Source organism: Pezoporus flaviventris, unplaced genomic scaffold, assembly GCF_033815535.1.
Source record: "Pezoporus flaviventris isolate CSIRO_AGI_PZ_B2104156 unplaced genomic scaffold, CSIRO_AGI_Pfla_v1 ptg000013l, whole genome shotgun sequence".
In the NCBI taxonomy this organism is placed as follows: Eukaryota; Metazoa; Chordata; class Aves; order Psittaciformes; family Psittacidae; genus Pezoporus; species Pezoporus flaviventris.
The window spans coordinates 3,744,318-3,769,376 of NW_026892561.1; the positions used below are offsets into that span (position 1 = coordinate 3,744,318).

Below are 25,059 nucleotides of genomic sequence, written 5' to 3' on the forward strand. Positions count from 1 at the left end.
GGAATGAGATACTGTGTATTTTAAACATCTGTTTTTATAAAGCTTCAGCTCTCAACTACAGTTTTTCTTTCAAACGGATAACTTACACAGGAGATAAGGGGTTTTTGCATCTCTGTGTTTAAAACCTCTTAAAAATAGTTATATGTCAGACAGGTTTTTTGATGTCCCCATTTTGTGGTTTTTTTTTTTTTTTATATACTATATAATGTTGTCTTTTTGGAAAGAAAGAAGTTAAAAAACTAACCCAAAAAATCTATTTTTTTTTGCAATTTTTCTTTATTTCTGTTGGAGATGCCAGTTTAGATGGGATTTGTAGGCAGAAAGTGGGCCATTGGCTCTTGACAGTTATCAGTAATCTGTTATTTGTATCTTTTATTGCTTTCTAACCATTAACTTAGTTCTTTTGTTATAATGTGTAGTAAATCTCAGTACAAGTTGGTAAAAACTAGTACACTAATGATGTCTTTTGTCTGTTTTTCTAACTGGTTTGCTCTGCAAAAGCTTTGATGTGGTATCTCTTTGTACATGTTTTTTGGTTGATTTGAATTAGTCTGCCTCCAGAAACTAGGTGATTAATCTAAGTTTGGCACATGGCCATTTCTTTTCCTTAAATGTGGGACAGTATTGACATATGTTTAGCAGCTCTGTTGTTTCATTCCAAGCAGGCTGTATGTCAGCGGCTGGAGAACCAGAACTACACATTATGGTGCTAGTGTTCATCACATTGGCCCCTTTTATCTTGTTGACCTGCTGTTTTCTTTACTTCAGAATCGCATACTGAATATGGCACACGTTTGACAGCACTCACCATGGGACTAGCGAGGAGTTCATGGTGTGCTTCTCATTAGGACTAGATCTGAGGGGTTTTCACTATTAGGATTACTGGTTTATCTGTGTATTAACAACATTCTCCCTATGGTCAAATAAACAGTCACATCTGCCTGTGGAAACCAGAGGTTTGTATTTCAGATTTTTTTTAAGGACCTTTTTAAGTTTTGATTTAGACAGGTGTTCTCTTCTGGATCGTGGTGTCCTGTCAAGCATGTTATTGTCAACTCAGTTAGTTTATGCTCAGTGTTACTGTGCTGAGTTGACTGCATTCAGAATCCTGCTGCCAGCAGAGCTAAGGAAGAAGGAAATTCTGAGCTAGGTAATGACGATTAGTGTTGGTGGACAGACATCCCACTGGTGCAAGTGTCCTGTGGGCATGGTGTCTGGTTCTCCAGGAAATCCAGGAGTTACAGGTTTCTTATGTGTCCAGCTGCAGCATTAATCTCTCCTAGTAGGACACGGTTAAATTGTATGTTAAGTTTTCTTTTACAAAGGGCTACAGAAAGCACTTTTGGAAGTTTTTAATGTACTTTCTGTTAGATTAACAATCCCTGCTTGCAGAAATCATTGATTTCTCATTCTTTGTATTTCCAGCTTTTTGCAGGTCCCAAAGTGATGTTTCTGTGTATTTGCATAAGCTCAGATGCATGCTGTTTAATTTATGCAGCTAGGCGGTAGCAGAGAAGACTAGCTAATTCTTAAACCCCCTATGATTACTAAATTAATTGTTTTTATTTACTTTTGAATGCGTGCATCTCAAGTGAAACGTACTTCCTTTTTGTATGTTTTCAACACTGAAGACTGTATGAGATGTGCAGGTCTATAGGCAGCTATAAGCTTGGTATGGCTTTCCACCCAGCTGTATGCACATCCATCTATTAAAACAAAACACCACCACTGATACATGTGGAGGAAATTAAGACTCTTTACTCACAGAGCGCAGAATACCAGTGCTACTTTGTCACCTCAGTAATGTGCTTCAATGAGGGAAGGTTATCTCTGATAGCAGCAAGGTAGGCCAGTCTTGGTGGTCCTACCAAAACCAAACTGCTTCTGAGACTAACAGCAGTAGTCGATACCTCAGGTGATGCAGGAAAGTGTTTAATACGTTGCCACTGTGACAGTCATTTCACATGAATTTGAGAGCACAGGTTGCAGTTGATCCCATTGCGTGTCTGCATCCGTCTTGGGTCTGTTAGACATCAGAAAGTGGTCAACAGAGCAGCTACAGTTTTAAAACAAAATGGAGCCAAACCCAATAAAAACATCACATACACCTTCTGACGCATGCAAGCAAAGAAACAAGCTTACAAAAGGGAGAATAAAAGTAGCAAATGTCTAACTTGTGTGTTCTAAACTTCTGGTTGTTTTGAATAAAACTGCTATTTTATTACAGAGGTTGGTTCCTTGGATTTTTTTCTTCCCCCCCCCCCCCAAAAAAAAAAACCAAAACCAAACCTGAGGTGGTCTTTGGATTTGTTTTCCTGTTTGGGTGACCCTTTGCTCTTTCAAAGGAGGTTGAGAAACTGCTTGGATCATGTTAACATTGCCACATCTTGTGATTTTCATAAGGAAACCCATGAAAGCTCTAATCAAAGCTGTAGCTGCTGATATTGTGTAAATATCCAAGAATCTTAAGCTTCACAGTGTTCCCCTGTAAAAAGTGAGCCTGGGAAGGAAGAGAGCAGTCTCTGGCTTGTCTGTAGAGAAAGATTTGACAACTGAAATGAATTGTTTTCTTCAGCTATAGTCTGATATCCCAAAACTTTTAGATTGTCATGGATCTGGCCTGGGACTATGCAGGTAAAAAAAGAACTCTCAAAATACCCCAACAAATAACAGCTAAATTGGGTACTAGACCCAGGGGGGATGTTTGGTTTCTTCAATTGATTTCTGACTTTTTCTGGTTTTGGTCCTAAGGCAGGGGAATACAAACTCTTCTTCCCCCACCCTTGAGGAAATTGCTGTGTCTCAGTTTTGAAAAAGGTTATTGGGAATTTGGTGAAAACAGTTTTAGCTTCTTTAAACTGCACCTTTGCTGAAATGAGGTGCTTATTTCACAGAAGGAGTCTTGACAGCCTCAGAGCTTGGGAAGACTGGAGCTTTCATTGTGGGAAACTGGTGCTGTGCAATGTCATTCTTGTCTCCTACGTTCAAGGCGCTGCTAAAATATTAACATTGTGAAGTCATTTGTTTGGTAGGTGGCTAACTGTATTTAGGACTCATTTTGGTCTACCATGTTGAAATGGATTGAGGCCAAAGGATGTGTTCGCAACTTGATGGAAACCATGGATTAGGCTTAAATACATGAATTATTTTGTCCTTCAATTCAAAGGCAGGTATTTGGGAGGATGAAAAAACTGATGGCTCTCAAGGAGGTAGGGATTTCTGTGTTGGGTTCAAGGCAGTTAAGGGTCATGGCTTTAAACATGTGTTTTCTTCAGTGCTGTTTCGTGTATGCTTTGCAGTTTTGTTGATTCATCAGAAGGGGCTAATTCTTATTTTGCTGATTGAAGGAAGATGTAATGGGGTATATATCTTACCCATGGGGTAAAACTGGTGTAGCTTGGGCAAAGTGTCTTGTAGATGAGCACCCTTTTGTTCCTGTTACACTAGAATAATTCTTCAGTATCTGAAGAAATCCATATCTTTCATCCCTTCACAATTTTAGCTAATCTAATAGTTATTTTACAGTCTACTAGATAATTTTCTAGACATTAAAGGGATAGTGTTAGTCTGAAGTAGTTTATTTTGTTTCATAACTACGGATTTTAGTTTTTCTAATCAAAAAGCCTGCTTTATTCACTGGGGGATAATAAAGGGATTGTGATTATGTATTTTATGGCTGTGTTTTGTAGCCATGTTGCTGTGATGATGCATATGAAATGTTAATGTCTGCCCAGAAAGATTGCGGAGGAGATTTTTAGGTAAAACTTTGCTGCCAACAATACAAAGTAAACTGTGTCTCTCCTTTCCAAATAACAGATGGGATTTAGTTACTTCAGAAATAAGCTCCATAAGTTTTTCTTGCATAGTGATCAAACAAGCAATGGGAATAATAAACTTAGATTTCTGTTCATGGAAAAAGACTCATTTCTTGTGATAGAGTTTTGTGTTCTGAGAATAACCAAAAAGCAGCACCTGGGATCACAGTAGTGCCTGATAGTATTGCTGTAACTATATGGATGCATTATCCACCTTGTCATATGTTTTATATATGCTTCTTATTGGAGGCTGTTACCTCTGTATTGGCAATTTCTATGAAGATTACTTACCATTAATTTGTTCTGAGGCATTTGAATTTAAAAGCAAGTGTTTAGAATATATTAATAGTGAAGTGACTGGTATGAGGTATCTGTGAGGAGTTTGTAGTATATTACTCTGTGACTAGTTGGACTGAAAATTGCATACATCTTACAAATGCATGTTTGACAGGTGATTCGTCTCTCATGGTGTCATGCTGGGAATATATGAGTAGGAATGAAGTAAATGATTTAAGAACCAGCACCTGTGCCAATGCTGTGATTATTTTCCAAGTGACCCTTAATTGTGAAAGGTTTCACCGCGGGAACTAGGAGTCATCTAGATCCAGCAGGTTTTCAAAGCTGAGTATTTTAAAAGTGGATTTACTTAAAGTAGTGTTGAATATCTTAAGAGTTCTGTCCTAGTTTTATTTAAATAAATTCTCTTTAGCTGGTCCTGGAAGACCTGGCTTGCTGCAGCACTAGCAGGATAGCATAAGGAGAGACAAGTAGGCTACCTACTTTGGTTTGGGATTTTTCTGGTTTCCAAACTTTTAAGCTTAATCTTGCATAATTATTCATTTATTATTCATTAGTGATTAGGTAGTCTGTTGACTAAAGTTGGGGTGATTTGAAAACTGTTGTGTAAGGCGTTTGATGTTACTGCAGCTTTTCAATGAAGGGGCCTTAGTCTGTGGGCAGTACTTCTAGGACTTCTTGTCTCGTGTCCTGAGATTTTACCCCTAGTAGTACTTGCTAAGAACTATCATGTTATACAACAAGTGATTTAAAAAAAGCCCCAAACTCTTCATTTTAGTGTTGTCATTCAAAGTTAAATAAAATAATGTAAATAAAATAAGGAGAGAGGTAGAAATGTGAGAATTCAGTACGTGGGTATTTTTTCAGGCATAGCCTTTGTTTTATCCGACTCTCTTGCTGTCTAGCTTAACATTTTAAGAAGTAAAAAAAATATGTTTTGACATCAAACATAAGCATTACCTTCTGTTAATACAGAAGGTCAAGTAGTATTAATGTAAAAAGTGATGTTACTGACTAGCACCACCATACATATAGGTGTATCGAAGTAGCAGATGCATCATGGCCTACTCCTCTCGCTTTCTATGTGGGTAGTTCAGAGTAGGTTATTTTTCTTTATTCCTGCTGAAATAGTTTCAGCTTGGATAGATGCTGATCAATAAGCTTCTTACAAATCTGTTCATGTTATTTATTTTCATTATTCTAGGAAAAACCATCAAGTTATGAATTGATTGTAGAGATTGTGCTTTGTTTGGGGAATTACACAGTGACAATATAAAATTAAAGAACTGTGCAAGATGTGTATTTTTCCCCCAGTATGTGTAACTGTTGAAAGGTTTCCTAGTGCATTTCGGCATGTTGTAGGAGCTACAGGACAAAGTTAGCTGAAGCCACCAAAGAAGTAGGGAGAAATGGGAAACCACATCTAGAGTGCTAATTGTAAACTATTTCAACGCGTGCTCTCTTGCTGATGAAGTGAATCATCTGTAGGAATATATTCATGTGGCATTTTTTGACGAAATGTTAATTTTTTTGCTTTATTAGCGATTCTATTGTTTTGCAGCTTTTCATGAAGTACATTAGCTGTAAAGAAAGCAAGCTGAAATAAAGCAGAATGCATAGAAGACATTTCATTGTAGTTCAATTACAGTTTTTGGTTAAATTTTAACCACGATGGCGACAAATGTTGGCATTCTGTAAAAACCTTGTGGGTGTAACTTCACGTCTAGCACTTGGAAATAACTTTGAGACTTGCAAAGCTGGGGAAACGCCAGCAAGTATAACACAAGCTACAGGAAAAAGCTGACTCATTTCTTTGCATTGCAAAGCCTGCCAGAGATAACAAAGGTAGAGGTTGCTTCTGTAACTACAGGGGCACAATTAGTAAGTTTTTAATTTAAATATTATTGCATTCATTTAAAAATCCAAGCTGAAAAATATCTTTTAGAACTCAAAGCAGTCATTACTTGTTGAAGTAGTGGTTTTGAAGTAGCTGTGTATGTAGGAAAGTGATAATGTATCTTGTTTGTAAAAAGCTTCTGGTCTAAAATAATTGGTATTTCTGCAGAAGGTTTTATGGAATTTCTTGTTTAGAATAATGCTTCACAGACTTGCCTGTAATAGGCAAGAGCTGATGGTTGCATAAAGCTGTGCAGAAGCTATCTTCCTCTGCTTGGGAATCTCATAATACAATCTCAAGGCCTTGGGGCATAAAGAAGGGATTGTATTGCAGCTGATTCCAGCAAACCTTTATTATTAATCCAGATTCACTGCAGTAATTGGCTGGTACTTGCAGTATGTTTTTGTCAGCATCAGTTAGTGAAGATTCTACTGTTTATTTCTTTGCCTTGTTGCAAACTGATCAAGAAAAGTCTCTGCATAGTCTTACTTGCTTTTTATCCAGTTTCCTGTAACCGCAGTATCAGCAGGTCAGAACAAATGTTTTGACACGTCTGCATCTGGCATTACCTGTTATTATCAGTTCTTTTGAAAATACAAGCCCAAATTAGTATTTAACAAAAAGAAATGTATTAGGGGAGTATTATTTCAAAACATTTACTATATATATCTCTATCTATATATGTGTGTGTGTGTGTATATATATATATATATATATACAGCAGAACCACTGCAAGTTAGTTTCATTGTAAGAAATACTTCTGTGCTCAAAAGGAACTAATAAATCTTTGCTCTTCACCTGTTTTGCTTTGCTATTGTATATAAAAGTATGTTTCTTTGTCATGTAGATTTATAGTTTGGAAGCAATTTTGAATGAACTTTTGCATTTTTGGTCCTTTCATGCATGTTTTACTAATGCTTTTCTTTATCCCTTATCATTTAATTATTTGGTTTTCCTCTCTGGATAACATTTGTTCAGTTTTGGGTTTTGTTTTGTTTTTTACAGCTCCCCATTGTACAAAGCATTTGGAGTTTTATCGTCCATTTTTTTTATTTGAACACCAAATAATGGATTTCAAATCTTTAGGATAAGCCATTTATTGTGTGAAAGCAATGAAATTAGAGTAAGAGTATTGTATTTCAGGGGCAATATCACATTTAGCCCAAATTAAAAGCAGAATTAATTGCAATGGAATTAGAATTGTAAACAGAGTAGTAGAAATGACCCTTTTGATGATGTGGAAATATATAATAAAATACAAAAGATAAGTATTTTTTCTAGTGTATTATAGATTGTTTAATGTGGGCCTTTTAGTATATTTCATTACGCTTTCAGCTTTTGAAAAAGCAGATTTAATTTGCTTGATTTTAAGCAGGATAGATTGATAGCACGGAGGAATATTGGCTGATATTTCCAATATATAAGAGTTCTGTAGCGAGATTTTGTACATAGGATTTGGTGTTACGGTCACTTCTGTGATCAGACTGAGAAATAAATCTAAGATTAACTGCTGAAAGGGTCAGTCAAATATTAAAATAGGGTTCTGTTTGCTTAGTGTGGAACAACAAAACAACCACTTTTTGGTTACATTTCAAAACAGTCCTGCTGCTAACACACCTTTCTCTAAGACAGGGAGCTGTCTTTATTTCTTTAATGGAGAAAAAACCGTGGGCTAAACTTTGAATTTGTGATTTGAGGTAAATAGCTTTCATATCAAGGAAACTTTCAATATATAGTAGAAAGAAAAGGCTAAATGAGCAGGAAAGACATGACATGCAGAACTTTGGTGTTCTGTTTTGGTTTTTAGATTAGCAGATTTTTTTAAACCAGAAGTAAAATCTAGGAGTTGTAGCACTTGGGGAAGAATATGGATTCTTGAAAGTCAGAAGAAACTAATCCTTTCATCCAAGAGAGCACTTAGTGTTTCCTAGAAATAATTAAATATTTGAATTATGAGGCTATTACAGTACATTGAATACAACAAAAATTATAATTACTGGAAATCTGGACACGTCAGACCTACAGAAAATTAGTGTCTTGGAAGAAAACGCCCTATGAGCAAATTACTCCATTATATTTCCTTGTTACTTTCTGAAGCAGTTACAGTTTGGTTGGACATCTTTGGGTTTTGGCTTAATCAGTCTGCTATGGCAGTTCCTATTACTCTGTGTCTCGTTTGTGTATTGTGTTTGTTTAATGTAAACCACTCCAAATTTTAGCTAAACAAATGTAAAGTCTGCATGGCCTTTAGTAAGTAGACTGAAATGGTCTTGCTTGCTGAATTTAGTCAAACCTAAATAAGGCTTTTGAATCCCGTGTGAGCTGATTGATACGTAAACTTGTCCTGGTTGTGTTAAGCCGATATGGTTATTTATCTCAATGAAACTCATGCAGCTTCTGCATGTGCACGGCATTTACGTCTCCCTAGCCTCTTCTTCTGAAAGGGTTGATCTGCCAGCATCATGCCGCTTGAACTTGCTTTCTTCTTTTGCTTAGAGATGTGTTTTCTAATGCCCTATTTTGTAAGGTTGATCTTACGTTGTGCTTTGTAAAAGCTCTTGCCCTTCATTGTGATAGGGGTTGGAATGGGGAAGGTTTCAAAGGACAATATCTAGGGTATGGTTGTATCTGATGGCCAAAACCATTGTGGGGTGTGGAGATTGGAAAGGAGAGGGAACAAAGGTGGCCACAGGGGAGGATCTTTGCCCACCTTATTTGTTGCAAAAGCCTCTGGTTGCACTTTTGCCTGGGGCTGCTTTGAATTCTGAAGGTAATTCATATAAACATCACTTTCAAATTCTGGAAATCTAAAAACTACCTCCTGCCTGTAGATCATGAAAAGAAAGGGATTCCCCACCTTGCTTGAATATACAGTCAGTATATGTAGACCTCTGCCTTTAAATAATATGATTGGCAAATCCAGTCCACTTTCAAACTTAGTGATGACCACTGAGTATTTTAAACTCGGAAGTTTAATGTTTGTGCTATCTAAAATACTACGTTTTGTCTGTAATTATTCATAGGACCTTCACTACCCTAAGAGGAGAGTCACTGTAAGACATGCTTAATTGCTTTGAAATGATTAGTACTATAATTGTATTTTAAGAGAAGTCATCAACATTGTTGCTCCAGCTTATTAAGAAATGGTGGTTCTTGGTTTTCCTAACAGTGTTTTGTACTCATAAAAGATAGTCACATTTAGTCAGAACTAACCTATTTACATTAATATTCCCTTAAGGAAAAGCTTTAAATTTCACAGTCTGCTTCACAACGTTCTTTAGGCACTTAAATAATTTCAGTCTGTAGAATATTGCAGAGTTTCTGCATTGCCCAAACTCTTAATGAATTTGGTAACCTTTCATTAACCTTATTGCTTTATTCTTCCTATATTTCCAGGAAACAAAAAGTTGGATTAATATATTTTGATACTGTAATTTGGAAGCTTGCTGTTGAAACAAACGCTAAGAAAAGTGTTATTACTTTGAACCTTTGTAATTGGTGCTCAGTCCAGTATTCTGTCATCTTCCTGTTTTCCCGTTCATTTAAATGAACAAGATTGTCAGTAATGTTTATCAGTATATCCTCTACTGCTGGATGGTGGAGTCAGAGCACTTGGGATTGGAAGTTATTTCTGGATGTCAGTCTGGTCCAAAGCAGGTCCAATTATTTGACCATTTCAATTCCTGGATATGACTGACAACACTAAACAAAATGTATAAATCAAGAATAACTAAATTTCTATTTATAATTTCCTAAAATAAAATGTATTTGTTTGAATGTTGCCACCGAAACAATAATGATGTCCCCCTTTCTATCCTTCTGTTCCAAGTTTGAACAGTGTTATGCTAGAGTTTGTATATGGATAACATTGAGACGCACCTTAGATTCTTAGCTTTGGGAAAAATCTTAGAACCTGTTAAAGCTGTGGTACCAGTATCTCTACCATTGACTTGTGGATATACAGTGCGAGAACAGTGCGAGCACGGAGTGCTGCTTCCCTGATAGCACTCTCAGCAACAGGTTATTGGAAGCTGGAGAAATATTCTGAGCCAGACATGGTATATTTAATAACCCATGAGTAGATTTAATGTGCCAGTTCTTAACATTGTTTCAAGGGTAATACATCTTTTGAATTACTGTATAGCGGTAACACAGGCTGTTTTGGATGGTCGAATGATCCCCTTTGGAAAGACAAAAAAATGTAATATCTCTGAATGTTTGCTTAACTGTAAGAGACCTGATCCTCTCTCAGAGGAGACTGACACTGGGGAAGAACAGCCTGGAAGAAATCTTGCCTTAACTTTTTCTTTTTAAAAGTTGTTTTTAATCTTGTTTTTTTTATAGTCACAACCTTCCTCCTGTGAAATTCTAAAGCAGATGGTTTTTCCTTTTTCTTACTTTCTTTGCAGGGTCTACTTATAGATGTCTTGTAAGAACATGGATATTTAATATTTATGCAATATCTACATGTGCACTGCTACCATTTGCTGTCTACATAATTTTAGTCTTCTATCTTGCTTAACAAACAGTGTCCAGAGTCTTCATTTTTACAGTGTGGTTAATAGAGGTCTTTCCATCAAAAAAGTACATAACGCTGCTGCTGTTTTTTTCTTACTACCGTGCCCCTTAAATGTCATCAAGTTTACAAAACTGGGGATGTGAACAAGTGAGTTATTCAGTTTTAAAGAAAACAGATTGGAGCCTCTATCGTATTTAACCCCTCTAACTAGGCTTAGAAGAAGTTTGAGCTGGTCTAATCCTCTTAAGACTGAGACCTGAGCTTTGACGGGAGAAGTGTGGAAATGCCATGCTGTTATATTTCTTCATAGCTGAAGTACTTCTTTTTCCCTGAGTAAAGAGAATTCTGTGGCACCAGTAGATCATTATTAATGCAGGTCCTGTGGTATAAAAACCTGTATTTGCTCTCTATCCTACAGATGCAAAATAAAGGGTATTTCTGACTTTTAACCAAATTTACCTGTTGATTGACAGAAATGAAATGAATGTTCCTGAAGAGCACGAGGGGGGAGAAAATCCAGAAAAACACAAACAAACCAAAACCTCCCACTCTTTCCTGGAGGTTTATTAGATGAACATGATCAAGAGCTCTATATGACTGCAAAAACCACAATGATGATAAATGAGACCTATTGTTAGATAGAAACCACTGATTCTTGCTATGCATGGTGGATAAGCTGATTTAAAACTGATCTAGTGGGAAGCTTTGTTTTCACTGTAATTTGATACAGCTTCATGGGTAGCTGCTGTATTTTATAGATACCTGTGTCTCTTTTCCTTGTCTGCTTTTTTGCTATTATTTATGCAATGTTTCTTTCTAGACACATGATAAATCTTATTACAGTATCATAGTTACTTAGCTGAGTTCAGCAGTCATACTTTCTGATGTTACGTAGCCTTAACTATTAATGGAAATTGTAAAAAAATCGTGTTTATGTATTCAGAGATAAAGAAACTATAACATTTAAATACTGATTTAATCTACTTTTTTGTGTTTATTAAGCACTTAAGCATCATTTTTTTTTAATGTCAATTTGTAAAAATGATGTTGATAGTTGATGAGTGTCTATAGTTCAGTTGCAGTATATGACTGGTCTCCTGGTGTACCAGGGAAACTCTGAGCTTCTAAACATCAGTGTTGTCCTGGGTTCAGCAGTAGCAGTCATTTTTTCTCGTTCTTAGTAGCTGGTGCAGTGCTGTGTTTTGGACTTTCGGCCTGGGAACAGCGCTGGTAACACCAATGTGTTTAGTTGCTTCTCAGTAATGTTTACTCTGACCAAGGACTTTCTAAGTCTCATGCTCTGCCAGGGAGGAGGGAAAGCTGGGAGGAAGCAGAGACAGGACACCTGACCCAAAATAACCAAAGAGGTATTCCATACCACAGCACGTCATGGCCAGGATGTAAACTGGGGGCAGTTACCCAGAAGGGCTAGTTCACTGCTCAGTCGGGCTGGGTATCGGTCGGCGGGTGGTGAGCGGTTGTATTCTCTTCCCTTGTTATTTCCCTTATCATTATTATTATTGATGGTAGCAGCAGTGATTTGTGTTATACCTTAGCTACTGGGCTGTTCTTATCTCAACCCGTGGGAGTGACATTCTTTTGATTCTCCTCCCAATCCCTCTGGGAGGTGGGGAGGGGGGAGTGAGAGAGAGACTGCGTGGTTCTGATTTACGGCTGGGCTTAAACCACGACAAGTGTTCTCTTCATCAGCGACCAGACGCCATTCACCTGATACACCTGGCCAACAGGTCACATATATCTGACATGACAGTGGATATTATGAGTTGTGATAGTAGAAATGCATTAATTGCTGCTGGTACAGCGGCAAATGGAGATCAGTGGGATGCTACAAGCTCTCTTTAATCTCACTGTTAAGCTTAACAAATATATACCTGTGAACGCAATAGTGATTATAAAGTTCATCAAAGAGCAGAAATAGAATTAGTCTTTTGAAGTCTGTTTTTCTTCTCTTCAGAGTTTCTTTTGAATTCTTTCTCATTCCATGTGAAATTCCCTCCTGTGTTATTCCACCTTATCTGCCCACTGCTGGGCTAGGGTTAAAAGTCTGACGTTAGATAGGGTTCTGAAAGCTTTACTCCCACATCTTCTAGCAAGAATCAGAACAAACTTTAATCGGCTGAGGAGTAAAACGTGAGTCCTCTTCACCACCTCACATGGTATCACTTTTCCTGCTCCTCAGACCTGGGAAGTCCTAGCAATGAGATGATTTTAAAATACCTTTTTGGTGGTATAAAGCAGTCTGAAATATAAGTTGTCTTCTAAATACTTGAAGAAAGTCTTATTTGCTTTCCAGGTTTTTCCTTCATCCTGACTTACATATAAATTCAAAGTTTATATTAACTTATATAGCGTCAGGTGTGCTGGAAATGCATCAAAACTGCCTGCAACATAGACTGGAGCAATGCTGTAACAGGCTGAGAAGACAGTTTTACCAGAAGTGGGGTTTTGAACTTGAAACTGGTGTACATTGTGGCTCTTTAAAAAATTATGTATTTTAATACGAGATAGAATTCCTTAGGATATTTTCATCGATAGTAATTCTGCAACATCAGATAAGACCAAATCTGAATGCAACTTGCCAGGTTTGTTCTTGCATACATTACTGTAAGTAATATTTTGTGTATTCTGATGATCTGGACAGCCTGGGATATTAAACTGCATAAATCTTACTTTAAAAATACTTCAGTTCTACCTGAAGATTGTTTGAATTTTGGATTCCCTGCCACATGAGGACTTTTAGGAAGCTGCATGGTATTTGTACATGTGAGCTAGAAGCAGGTTGTCTGGAAGTCATATGTGTGATCAAGGCATGTGTGCTGTTGAGTAGCTATTTCTGCTGACCCCAGCAATTCGTGAACACATCAGGCCTGCAGCATGCAGTATGTGCAGCTGTGCAGGTTTAAGGGTTTGTGCAGGTCTGATACTTCTGGGAGACATTAGATTTTCTATGTACGTGCTGTCTGGCTGCCTTGTCTGCAGAGTTAGCTCAATGTATTGGAAGCCGTATGTTCACTGTATGTTTATACCAAATGTACAAAGTGTTAGCTTTACTGAGCATGGGCTGTGCAGTTTATTCCTATGTATTCCACCTGGACAATCCATCACAAGCCTACAGGACCCTGAGCTTCAGTTTTGTTCGTTTTCACTTAAATACGATTTTTATTTGATGCAGGTACTTCAATGACAATATCGTTTACCAAGTTTATTCACTGAATGGAGAACACTTTATGGCATATTTTAAAGCAGGCTAATGACTCTTTAAAACATTATAGAAGTTCTGATTTATTTTTGTTGCTCTACATGCCTGACTCAAGACTTGTTTTCTCTTTTCAGGCAGCTATAAATGGTGTAATACCACAAGAAAACGGTATTCTACAGAGGTAAGTACAGAAGACTGGAGCAGTACACACAGGGAATGATGCTGGGTAATAGTTACGGTTTTTGTTCCTGAATCCTGATAAGATGATGTAATTCTCTTTTTAAAGCACTTTCTGGAGCCACAGTTTCTATTCCTGGCAAAGCGGATTTAATGGTCAGTTTTTCCCATAGTGGTGGAGGACCAGCTCAAACACCTATCCAGATTAGTTAGGTTTTATTTTGAATTCGTTGGTTGTTGAGTCATTCTCTGCAGGGTGTTACTGTAAAGTCTGGATTTTGGTGGGCTTTCTTGGGTGTCAGGACTTGACACACAACGTCCACCCCCGGTATCTAAAACTTTGCAAGGTAAATCCACAGATGTTCTTGCCTAAGTATTTTCTTTTCCCTTATTTTTAAAGGTATTGCTATTCCATGCTTCCCTATCCCTGGCCTAAAGGGTTTGTACTTTTGTAGGGATTTTCTGGGGTGTGTGTTTTATTTATTTATCTATTTATTTTAAATAGAATTAGAGGTAGCAGATAGTGTGTTAGACAAAGCGAGGGTGCTTCCTTCTAAAAGTAGCTTTACTGATTTTCTGGCAGCTTCTGAATGAAACTTGTGCTTGTATACTGACGCTTGGCTATCTTGAAGTCACTGAAGCACCAGCTCCTAAATGCTGATGAGGCAATTGGAAACAGCAGAACAAGGACTGAGCTGTTTTAGAGACAGTAAAACAGTATTTAAGATTTTGTTCAGAAAAATACTCAATGAACTATTTTAAAAAAGTTTAGTGAGGGGAAAAAAAGATACATAATGCAGGTAAAGTGGTGTTTTGGCAACTCTGTCAGTACTTACTAAAGCTATCATTAAATAGTCAGGTTTTGATTCAGGAAAAAACCTCATTTGCTCAGAGAAGTTACTAGATGTTTAGTTACTGTAAGACCTACCTAGACAATTTGAGGTCAAGTCTTGGTTATGTTGAGCGCACTTTCTACCTGCATTAGTAAGTCCTGACCTCAAGGCGTTTGTATTCAAAAGACCGGCAGTTTTGGACCCATTTGGTCGGAAGGAAGGAGCTGTGGAGTAGTTTTTTACTTCCAGTGGAAGTGGTTTAAAAGGAGGCTCAGAAGATTTAGCAGCCTTGTTTCCAGTGGTTTTCAGATGAGGCTTATTTTACTGCTGTGAAGCTTTTTATGTTCCATTAGAGGTTGCCAGTCAGATGTGTAGGATACTTTTTGTGATGGAATCAAATAGAATTAATACAATTGGTCTTGAAGTAAATTAATTTATTGGTGGGGAAAAATATATTTTGTTTTATAATTCAGTTGTGTTGCTTAAAAAAAGTAAACAACAAAATCTAGTCCTGAAAATAAGGATATTCATTGCTTCTTGGGTCTGTTAACAAAATGGTTATAGTATTTAGTTTGCAGTTGGCCATCAGATTGGCCATCAGATTTCAGACAATAGCATATCACTCCAGAATTATATTTTTTTAAAATCCTGAAAATAAGACTGTTTCCTGTGCTCTTTGCACCTCTGAAGTGGGTCTTTGAGTGTGGGTCTTGGTAGCTGGGAATTCGTCCTTCTGCACCTGCTGATGTCAGAAGTGAAGGAGCCCCTTGTAAAACAAGGGGCTCCGTAATTCACAAGCATAATACATTTACAAGAGTAATACATTGTTCTTTTTCAAATGTGGAAGGCACAGTGATGGGGTTTGCAGTAGCTGTATATAATTTCTGCACTTCTGTGACATGCATGCCATCCACATTGGTGCTTTTTTAAATTCAGACCTTCTCTAGATGACAGATTTGACTTGCTTTAAGGATAATCTCTATAGAGAGATCTTGCGGTATTTCAAGGACAGAATACGTGTTTAAGAATGGAAATGAGGCAACTTGCATCTCAGCATTTCTAAATCCTTCTTTGCTTAGCTTCCATTCTTAGTGCTTATGTTTCTAACTTGCATCCTCTGTCATGATATCCTGTAGCTGCCCAGACAATCTTCCTGATAAGAACATCCTCAAGGGAAAGCTCTAGGCTTACCCTGTGGACTTTCTTACCTTCCAAATTCAATTTCTGTATGTTATAGGTTTCTTGCCCTGGAGTAATGTTCCTGAAATCTCGTGTTTTGTTACCTTTGTTTCTAATCCCAATTATATGCTGCCTGTGGAGAGATTCACTGAGGAAGATGAAGTGCTTCTGGGTAGTGAGGGTTTCCCAGATTATTCCGACTTGTAATGCTGAATGTATGGGGATATTCTTATATGAATGTCCAGGAGCATTGAAGGATTTTGAACTTAAAGGCAAGCTAGAATTCAGCGTTGCATTACTGTTGTAGTTTTAGATATTTTTTTGCCATATGTATCTCATTATCTTATTTACCTGAAGTACTATCTTCACATCTGACTTGTTTTCCACTAATTTGGTATTGGAAGGTACTAATCCATATGCAGTATTTTAAGCTTTATTTCTTATTCTCACTTGCATTTGATACTAGCCCAGTGATGTAGAAGGCTGGTTGTTGTTGCTATGGTGCCAATTTTTATAGGGTGACAGCACTCCCAGAACAGGAAAGAATCCTAATCAAGATAATTCTGATATTAATTGCATAGTGAACTGTAGACTGAAATAATGGATTAAATGCTTATCAGCTAAGCTGTTCTCCTATATCACTTCTGAGTTACTGAAGTGATAATATTGATGATATGAAAGTTATATTCTAATTATTAATAAACCAGTATTTTCAGACATGACTGTGTAGTTTGTTCAAGAGGTATGTGCTGTAGACTGTAGTAAGTGACTAATACTGTTCATTTTGCTTTGCTGACTTTTATTTAAACATATCAAGCTGTTCTATTTAACCCTTCTTATCTGCATATCTTTCAGTGAATATGGTGGAGAGACTTTACATGGACCAGCATATGGCCCCACAAGTCATTCTACAGCAGCTTCTTCAACTCCTTCCTCATCCTCAGCATTTCGCCATGTAGTGCCATCTAGACAAATAGTGGAAAGACAACCTCGAATGCTTGACTTCAGGGTTGAGTATAGAGACAGAAATGTGGATGTAGTACTTGAAGACAGCTCCACAGTTGGTAAGGATTTGTAAAGATGAAATGAAAATTGCTGTGGTAAAACTGTTGAAACAAAAACAAACAAAAAAAGACCCAACCTCAAAAGTCTAAATCCAAAAAAAAGAAAAGGCAAACTCAACCAGAAACCTTTCCAAAAAGAAGACTCCCAAGAAATGCAGCCTTCACAGCTACAAACCATTTTCAGATCTATTTGCAGCTTTTAAAAAAGAAAAATTAAACTAATCCATTGTAAAGGTTAGTGATCCATCAAATACTCATTTTGAGATCTAGTTTCCCTACGAACTCGCTTCAGAAACAAAATGGAGGTAGGTTACCAATGAAGTTGAGGAATGAAGATGTAATTTGGAGTTAGGATTATTGTAGACGCAATCTACTAATAAGCACATGACCGTGGCATTTCCTTTTTGAATCTATATGGCATCTCCTTCTGTGCAGGATTTGTGGCAAGATTAAAGGAACTCTTTCCAGTGTGAAAAGCATCATTGCATTCTTCAAAAATTACTGGTTTTGTGCAAAATAAGGTTTCCCTTATCAGTTCTATTGTCTTTATCCTAAAACTGATGCAGTATGTTAGAAATACTCTATTGATAGTATTGCAGAATGTGGTATTTTTTACATTCACCAAGCTGGGAGTTAATTTACTTTGCTAAGAAGAGTACTTTTAATTTTGCATTTTTAGTGCAGACTCTATGCAGATCAAAATAAGGAACTATATGAAGAAATAGTTAGTCAAAACGATTTTCAGTGCTGCAGCCTTATGTCTGTGATGAAATGTTGAAATTGAAACTTTTGATCCTTATTTGCCTTTTTAGGGTTCGATTTGGTATTAGCTGGTGCCACCTTGTGGTGATTAGTTTGAATTCTTGCTTAGTGTTGCATGTTTTCCACTGCACTCAGTTGCATCCATGCAAAGCAGGTATAAAAGTCTAATCAAAACAGAGGTCTGCAGCCTTAGTACTTTATTTTTGCTTATTAACTTCTTTCAGGTATAAATGGTTGAGCTATAGGGCAGAAGTAGTCAATGTAAAACTTTTGTCTTTGTCTTGGCGTATAAAGACGCAGCCTTGTGTTAAAAGTCCTGAAAGGAGCAAGGCAAATAGTAAAATTTCAGCTGTGATCTTCAGGAAAGAAGTTTTGAACTCTTTCAGGGATCTGCTTGGCAGGATCCCATGAGAGACTGTTCAGGAGGTCAAAAAGGCTCAAGAGAGCTGGTTGATCTTGAAGGACAGCCTCTTCAGAGCACAAGAACAGTTCCTTCCAACATGCAGAAAAAGGAGCAAGCGTCGCAGAAGGCCAGCACAGAAGTACAAAGAATTTCTGACCAAGCTAAATGCAAAAAGAAAGTACAGAGAAGGTGAAAAGTAGTGATGGGCTACTACCCAGGAGGAATATGGAGGTACTGCCAGAGTGTGCAGGTTTGGAGTTAGGAAGACCAAAGCTCAGGTGGATCTGAAACCACTGAGGGATTAGAAGGGCTTCTCTGTGTCCATCAGCATGTAAGGAAAGGCTAAGGGAAATGTGAGCCTGCTGTTCAATAGCGATTGCTGAAATTGGTCAGTGAGAAGCTTATGGAGAAAATCTTTCTGGAAGCCCTTTCTGAGCAGAGGAAAGAAAGAAAAAAATGATTTGAAACACCCAGCATGCATTTGCTAAGGGCAGATTGTGCTTAATTAATGTTATTTGCCTTTTATGATTGGCTCTGTGGACAAGGGAAGAGCAGCGGATGTCACTTTGACTTTAGTAAGGCCTTTGACATACTCTGCTGTAGTGTTCTTATAGTCATATCGCCAAGATAAGGACTGGATAAATGGGCTGCAAAGGGAGGTAGATAATTGCCTGGGCTGCTGGGCTCAAAGTCTGACTGGTAAACAGTTACTAGTTTAGGGATGTCCCTCAGGTTGATCCAGGGGCCAGTGTTGCTTAATGTCTTTATTAAAACCCTTGTTGTTAAGGTGAGTGCTCGTGGCAAGTTCACAGTGAATACCAGATCAGAGCAAGTAAAGTGCAGGAATGCTGGACCTGGACAGCCTGGGGAAATGGGCTGCCAGGACCCTCATGAAGTTAAAAGAAAGCAAAGTTGAAGTCCTGCATGTGGGACAGGATAGCTCCGTGATATCCTGTCTGATAACTGGCTCAGGGCTGACAGGCTAGAAAGCAGCTTATAAAGAAAAGAAATAGGGGTGCATTGGCAGTGCACCCTTGCAGTGAAGGTGGCCGGCCAGGTACTAGGCTGTGTTAGCAAGAGTGTAGCCTGTTGATCCAGAGAAATAATTATTCCCTTCTATTCAGCAGTTGTCAGACTGCATTTGGAGCACTGCATCTGGTTTTTGATGTCTCCAGTGCAAGAAAGATGTTGAAATTCCAAAGTGAGTCCAGCAGGATAGTCAGGGGCCTGGCGTGCATGGCAACACAAGAGAGGCACAAGAAAGTGGATTTGTTGAGCTAGGGAAAGAGAAGGGGAGAGGTAAGAGACCTTACCTCTGTCTATAAGTAGCTGTTGGGAGGACATGGAGAAGATGGAGCCAGACTCTTGGAGGTGCACGATAGTAAGATGAGAGGCAATGGACACAGTTTGCAATATAAAAATTTCCGATTAGATAAAAGGGTTTTTATTTCTTTTTCAGCTGAAAGTGGTGAAGTACTGGAATAGATTGGCCAGAGAAGTTATCAGACTTCACCCTTAGAAAGTGCTTAAGAGTCAGCTGGACAAATCTGTCACTAAACTGGTTGATTTAGACCTTTGAGCTGGCCTTGGGCTAGATGAGCTTCTGATGTACCTTGCAGCCTGAATAATTTTACAACTATAGTAGCTACAGGAAGACATGTTTTGCATTGAAATGTGCAAAACATTGAAAAAGTTGTCAGAGAGGGTAAATTGTGTGAACACTCCAGTTCTTTAGGTCAGGACTAACGATAATGGAATTAGGTATCAAAAATATGCACCCTCCTTATTGCTGGCAAAGGCCATTGCTCAAGGTAGCATGCATCTGCAAATACATGTGTCTAGCATACGCAGTGTAGAACTATTTAAGTATGTGCCCAAAACCTCAGATCCTCATGCGATTCTGTTTGAAATGCATGTTACAAGGGTAACTATACTTAAAGCAGTTTTCATAGTAAATTATACCTTACTCTTGTTTTTTTTTAGCTATAACAGTACTGTTTGAAATAAAGCAGTAAGTATCTATATTTTATATATTTTCTTTGTTTTCTCTTTAGGAGATATCAAACATATTCTAGAAAATGAACTTCAGATTCCTGCATCTAAAATGCTGTTAAAAGGGTGGAAGACTGGAGATGTAGATGATAGTGTAAGTTCTCAACTGTGTTTTCAGTTAACTGAATTCAGAGTTTCAAACTCAATGTATGTGGGTGGGAATTACAATGCACAAATTGCGAGTGTCAAACAGTGTTAGATGTCTTGGGTGGCATACAAGGAACTCTTAAGCATTGCAAAAGAATCTGGGACAAATGACTTTAGTTTGTGTGGGCTATGTATTTATCATGGCCTATCTACAAAAAGGGTGTTACGAAGTTAATAGCAAGTGTATCTTGAAGCAAAATATTTGGTGGTATTGTAAATAAGTATCAATAATTAAAAGAAATAAAATGAAACATCAGTTCTGACATGTTATTTATAATGATTTTTCTCCTTTCAGACTGTTTTAAAAACTCTACACTTGCCAAAAAATAATAGTCTTTATGTTCTAACACCTGACCTGCCTCCTCCTTCTTCAAGTCATTCTGGGTAAGTCTTTTAGCCATAAATTCTGCTTGTGTGATTTGATTTTGTATGGTTTTTATGAAGCCACGGGTATCCTCACAGGAATCTGCATTCAGTAAATACAGAGCATTTTCACTGCTCTAGGAACTGTTGGGAGGAAGTATCTCAGCACATCATTGTTGAAAAGAAGGTGTGGTACAGGTACCACTTAGGTACACGCAGAGTTTTACACCTCCCAGATGTGATGACTTTAATTTAACAAAAGTGTAGTGTGGAAATGAGAAAGTAGAATAAAAATACTTTAAAATAAATCTTAAATTATTAAAAAAAGTCATTTGTCATCTTATAATCAGTTTCCTCTAATGGAGCAGGATGTCTTTTAATACTTACTTGAATAGCCAAAAAGTTAATGGTGAGTGTTCACGTGTCAGTGGCTATTGCTAAGGTTTGAGAATGAAATCTTATTTTATAGAAGATAGAATCTTTACTCTTACAAAGTAATTTGCAATTTGATTACTTCGGCTTGTTTTCTTTCCTACCCTTTCTCAAAGGCAGACCTGTATTGGCTCTTTAATCAGCAAAGTATGGATTTTATTCAGTAGCCGCTAGAGGGTGCCCGCTAATTGAGCCTGGGATTGCAGCTCTGGACCCTGCTGGGAACTGCTGAAATTGCTTTATCATTAGACTGGAGAGTGCCTTCAGGCTGTCTGAGGAAGGCGTCAGTTTTCTACCCTCTAATCGATAGGAGAATATTCAACAAATGCAGTCATATTGCTGGTGAGGGAAATCTTGACAATTGATGGAAATAATTGGTTTCCTAATGACTAAAAGTATTTCTTATATTACTGAAAGGTACTTGTACGCATAACTGCACAAGTGTAACTCTGTGGAGGAAGTGAATGCTGATATGAATTATAATACTAAAGAAAAGAAGCATTAAAAGCAAGAATAGTGGCACTGGAGCAGAGGGAGCAGAGAGGGGGTGAGCTGTATGCGCCCTGTATGTGCAAACAGGAGCTGTAATTGTGTGTAAGGACAATAAGCCATTGTACTTAAGCAGCTAAGAGAAAGACAGTGAAAATACTGTGGAATAACACTGCAGACACTAATTTTTTTAAAAACAATCCATTACCAATTTCAAAATTTTCCACCCAGGTATCCCTGAATATTGTAATTTGAATGTCTGATTCTGGAAAGAAAACTGGGGTCTGAAGAATGTTGTTTATTGCAGCTGCAATAAACTATATAACAAAGTGTTTAAAAACAGTTCTTAGGCTTTTTTAGTGGATGAATAGTTTCAAAGAACTTGCTTAAAATCAAAGTGGTTGTTTGTTACCTTTACAGTTTATACTTGTTTCATAGTGGAGATTAGTGCTGGATATTTTGAAGGTAAAGTTGGTAGCTTTGGGATAGCAAATGATGATTAATTAGTGGCTACTTAAACAAGGATAATTTGAAGGCTAGATCATCTCCCTGAAGTCATAAATTCTAGATGAAAGGGGAGGCTTGCCTCCAATTAAAGCATCAATGCAGATCAAAACGCATCTAATTGAAGCAATGTACCAAACGCAGTTACACTGTTTACTGCCTACTGTTAGGTCAGTTATTATTCAGATTAGTTTGTTACCCACAATTTTTAAAAGCATCATGCTCACATCTATTATTAATGGATGATAAGGAACTTTGCCTCTTACTTTGTGAGTTTATCTGTTGTTGTCTTCAAATGCTTTCTATTTTGAACTCAAGATAGTCGTGATTTGAATAGATCCTGAAAGTGATATGTGAAAAGCCTGAGGTTTCAGTACATGATATTTTATGTATATGCCCTTAGCAGGAACAATCTGGTCACAGCTCTATAAACTGCAGTTTGTGCCTGTTCTTGACATTGAGGGGGAACAGTGTCTGAACCATCCTTTTCCAACATATTGGTGTGTAGGCATTGAAGTTTATTCTGACAGACTGAATGGGCATAACCCACAACTGACTTAAAAGTAGCGCCTAAATCTAATGGCAAAGTGATCCTGCAATTTAAACAAGCAAAAATCTCCTAGGGTATCTATGTTCACCAGTGACATATCTAAAGCTCTTATAGGTAATAGAAACCCAGTGAATTACTACCACATGCTGGTAAATTGAGGTGTAAAGATTAAATTTAAATGTCAAATACCAGCTGTACATGCCCTGCTTCTCCCATTTGGCAAAGCCATACTTATCCATGCCTGATCTGAAGAAGAATAACAACATGTTCTGTGAACTGTGGACAGAATGAAACCTGATTTCTACTGAATTTGTGTCTCAGCCCTGTCCCTCCATGCTTCCCGCATCTCGCCTACCTCTGACGCTGTCTCCAGTTCTTCCCATGTATTTTGTAGCTAGCACCTGTTTAACTTTTTTAACCCTGTATAGACAGCCCTGCCTCTGTTCTCCAGCTGGTAGTCAGGTAATATCAAAGGAAAAAATCATATGCCGTGGGTAGTTGTGAGATCATTGGCCAGAAGTCAGCTGGATGGAGTATAAAATACTACACTTGCAATGCAGCTTTTAACTAAGGTGGGTAGTAAATTGGGTCCCTTTCCTCTGCCTGGCTGTTGATTTAGACCCAGTCTTTCAGACCTTATTAACACTGTCAGACCTCCTTGAAACTAGTGAATACGTTTAAAAGTTCCCAGATGGGACAGGTGAGTGGAGAAAAACATGATTTCCTTTGGAAATCGGTCTTGAAAGGTGCTAAAGAATGTCCAGTGTTTAATTGTCAAAGGGGAGAGACCCCTTGCACCAGCTTCATCAGATTAGATTCTTTGCTTCCTTGGAGTGCAGTTATTTCCATTTGTTGCCTTGGGTGCTTCTTGAAAACTGAGGGCCAGTTTAGGAAAAAGATTTGGGAGAATGCAAAAAGGGAGCATCAAAAGCATAGGCATGTGAATCTGGCCATGGAGCTAAGTCATCAGGATCTTCTCTCCTTTCTGTCTTGTACGTCCTGGGAGATGCTTTTTATCAATTTTTTTCTTTGGTTGTAATTTTAATGAATATAATGTATTTTATATTTATACTTTTTTGTGAATAGCTGAAAGTCTTAGTTACTTTACTATACCTGGTAAATCACTGGAAAGTTCAAACCAGTTAAAAGCAATTTGACCAGTCACATTAGGTGGTGATTATTAGAAAGGATGTATTTTTGCTAAGCAATTGTAACTCGTTTAAGAAATGTTATCTGTGAGGATAGGAAAAAAAAACACCTCACAACCCCTATTTTCCAAGTAATGGGTCCATGTGTTGCTGAGTGCCTGTGTTTTAGATTGTTGCGGAGCAGTGGTGATTGTGGCATGGTGTCTTGTTGTATGTTATCAACTGTAGCAGAGTGTTAATTAAGAACGATGTAACCTGCAACTCCAGTTATTAGTATTGTCTGTTTAGCTGGACAGGAGCAGTGCCTTGCTTTAGTTACTTTGAAAGCTTCAATAAGAATGGTAAGATTAATGTTTTATTTTCACATCTGCTCATGAGACAGTTTAAAAATCTTGAAGTTTAAAATGCGATAAAATGTAAACAAAAGGGCTTCTGCTCATTTACATGTTAGCCAGATTCGCTAACTGATTGCTGTTTGAACCTAATCTACCACCTCCTGCTGCATTAGCTACAACAAACATTACATTTACATACTGATTTCTTATTTTGTTTTAATGTAAATAATCTGTAATTACAGTAAATTTGGACTTCTGTTGACATGAGCTTGTATAAATCTGTAAGTTTAAAATGGAAATGTTAATTACCTTGCGCCATACCTGTTTATGTAAAATTCAGAGATTCTGGGAGAAATCTCCATGTAAGTGAGAAGGTACTGCCTAGTGGGAAATACTGAATGCGTTCCTTAAAAACATACAGAACTGAAATGGAAAGGGACATTTGATCATTGATTAAGGAGATACTTTCGGTTTCAAAGCTTGAAATATTACTAAAATTTCAAAGAAAAATGCTGTTAAAAAGCAAAGTGTTACATAAAAAAAATCAGAGCATCGAGGCAGCCACTTAATAATAGATAAAACCAGTCTATTTTGTGTATTGTGTTACAGAAAAATAGAAAAGCAGTAGAACTGGAAGCTTAAAATATAATAAATATCAGTACTAATACTATCCTGCTTCAGACTGATTGATCAGTTGCCCTCTCTTAAGATTAGCATTATTTGCAGTTGGACAATTTTGGCTAAATATTGTTTCTGTTCTTAGTTCGTTAGATTTGTGGTTCATAAATTGTACTGAATTCTGATGGAGTGAATAAGTTCTTTCCAGACTCATAATTGAGTTCTGATATTTTGAGTTTAGTGGAAAAAAAATAA

General features: G+C 37.5%; 1 protein-coding gene across 1 annotated transcript in view; it reads left to right on the top strand.

The window, feature by feature from the left end:
• The window catches only part of FAF1 (Fas associated factor 1), a 169,834-nt gene that overhangs the window by 22,529 nt on the left and 122,246 nt on the right, over nucleotides 1-25,059 (top strand). The window contains exons 3-6 of the mRNA XM_061451261.1: nucleotides 13,883-13,929; nucleotides 16,793-17,001; nucleotides 20,221-20,312; nucleotides 20,661-20,749. Coding sequence (XP_061307245.1) covers nucleotides 13,883-13,929; nucleotides 16,793-17,001; nucleotides 20,221-20,312; nucleotides 20,661-20,749 — 437 coding nt within the window. The remainder of the gene's footprint in view (nucleotides 1-13,882; nucleotides 13,930-16,792; nucleotides 17,002-20,220; nucleotides 20,313-20,660; nucleotides 20,750-25,059) is intronic.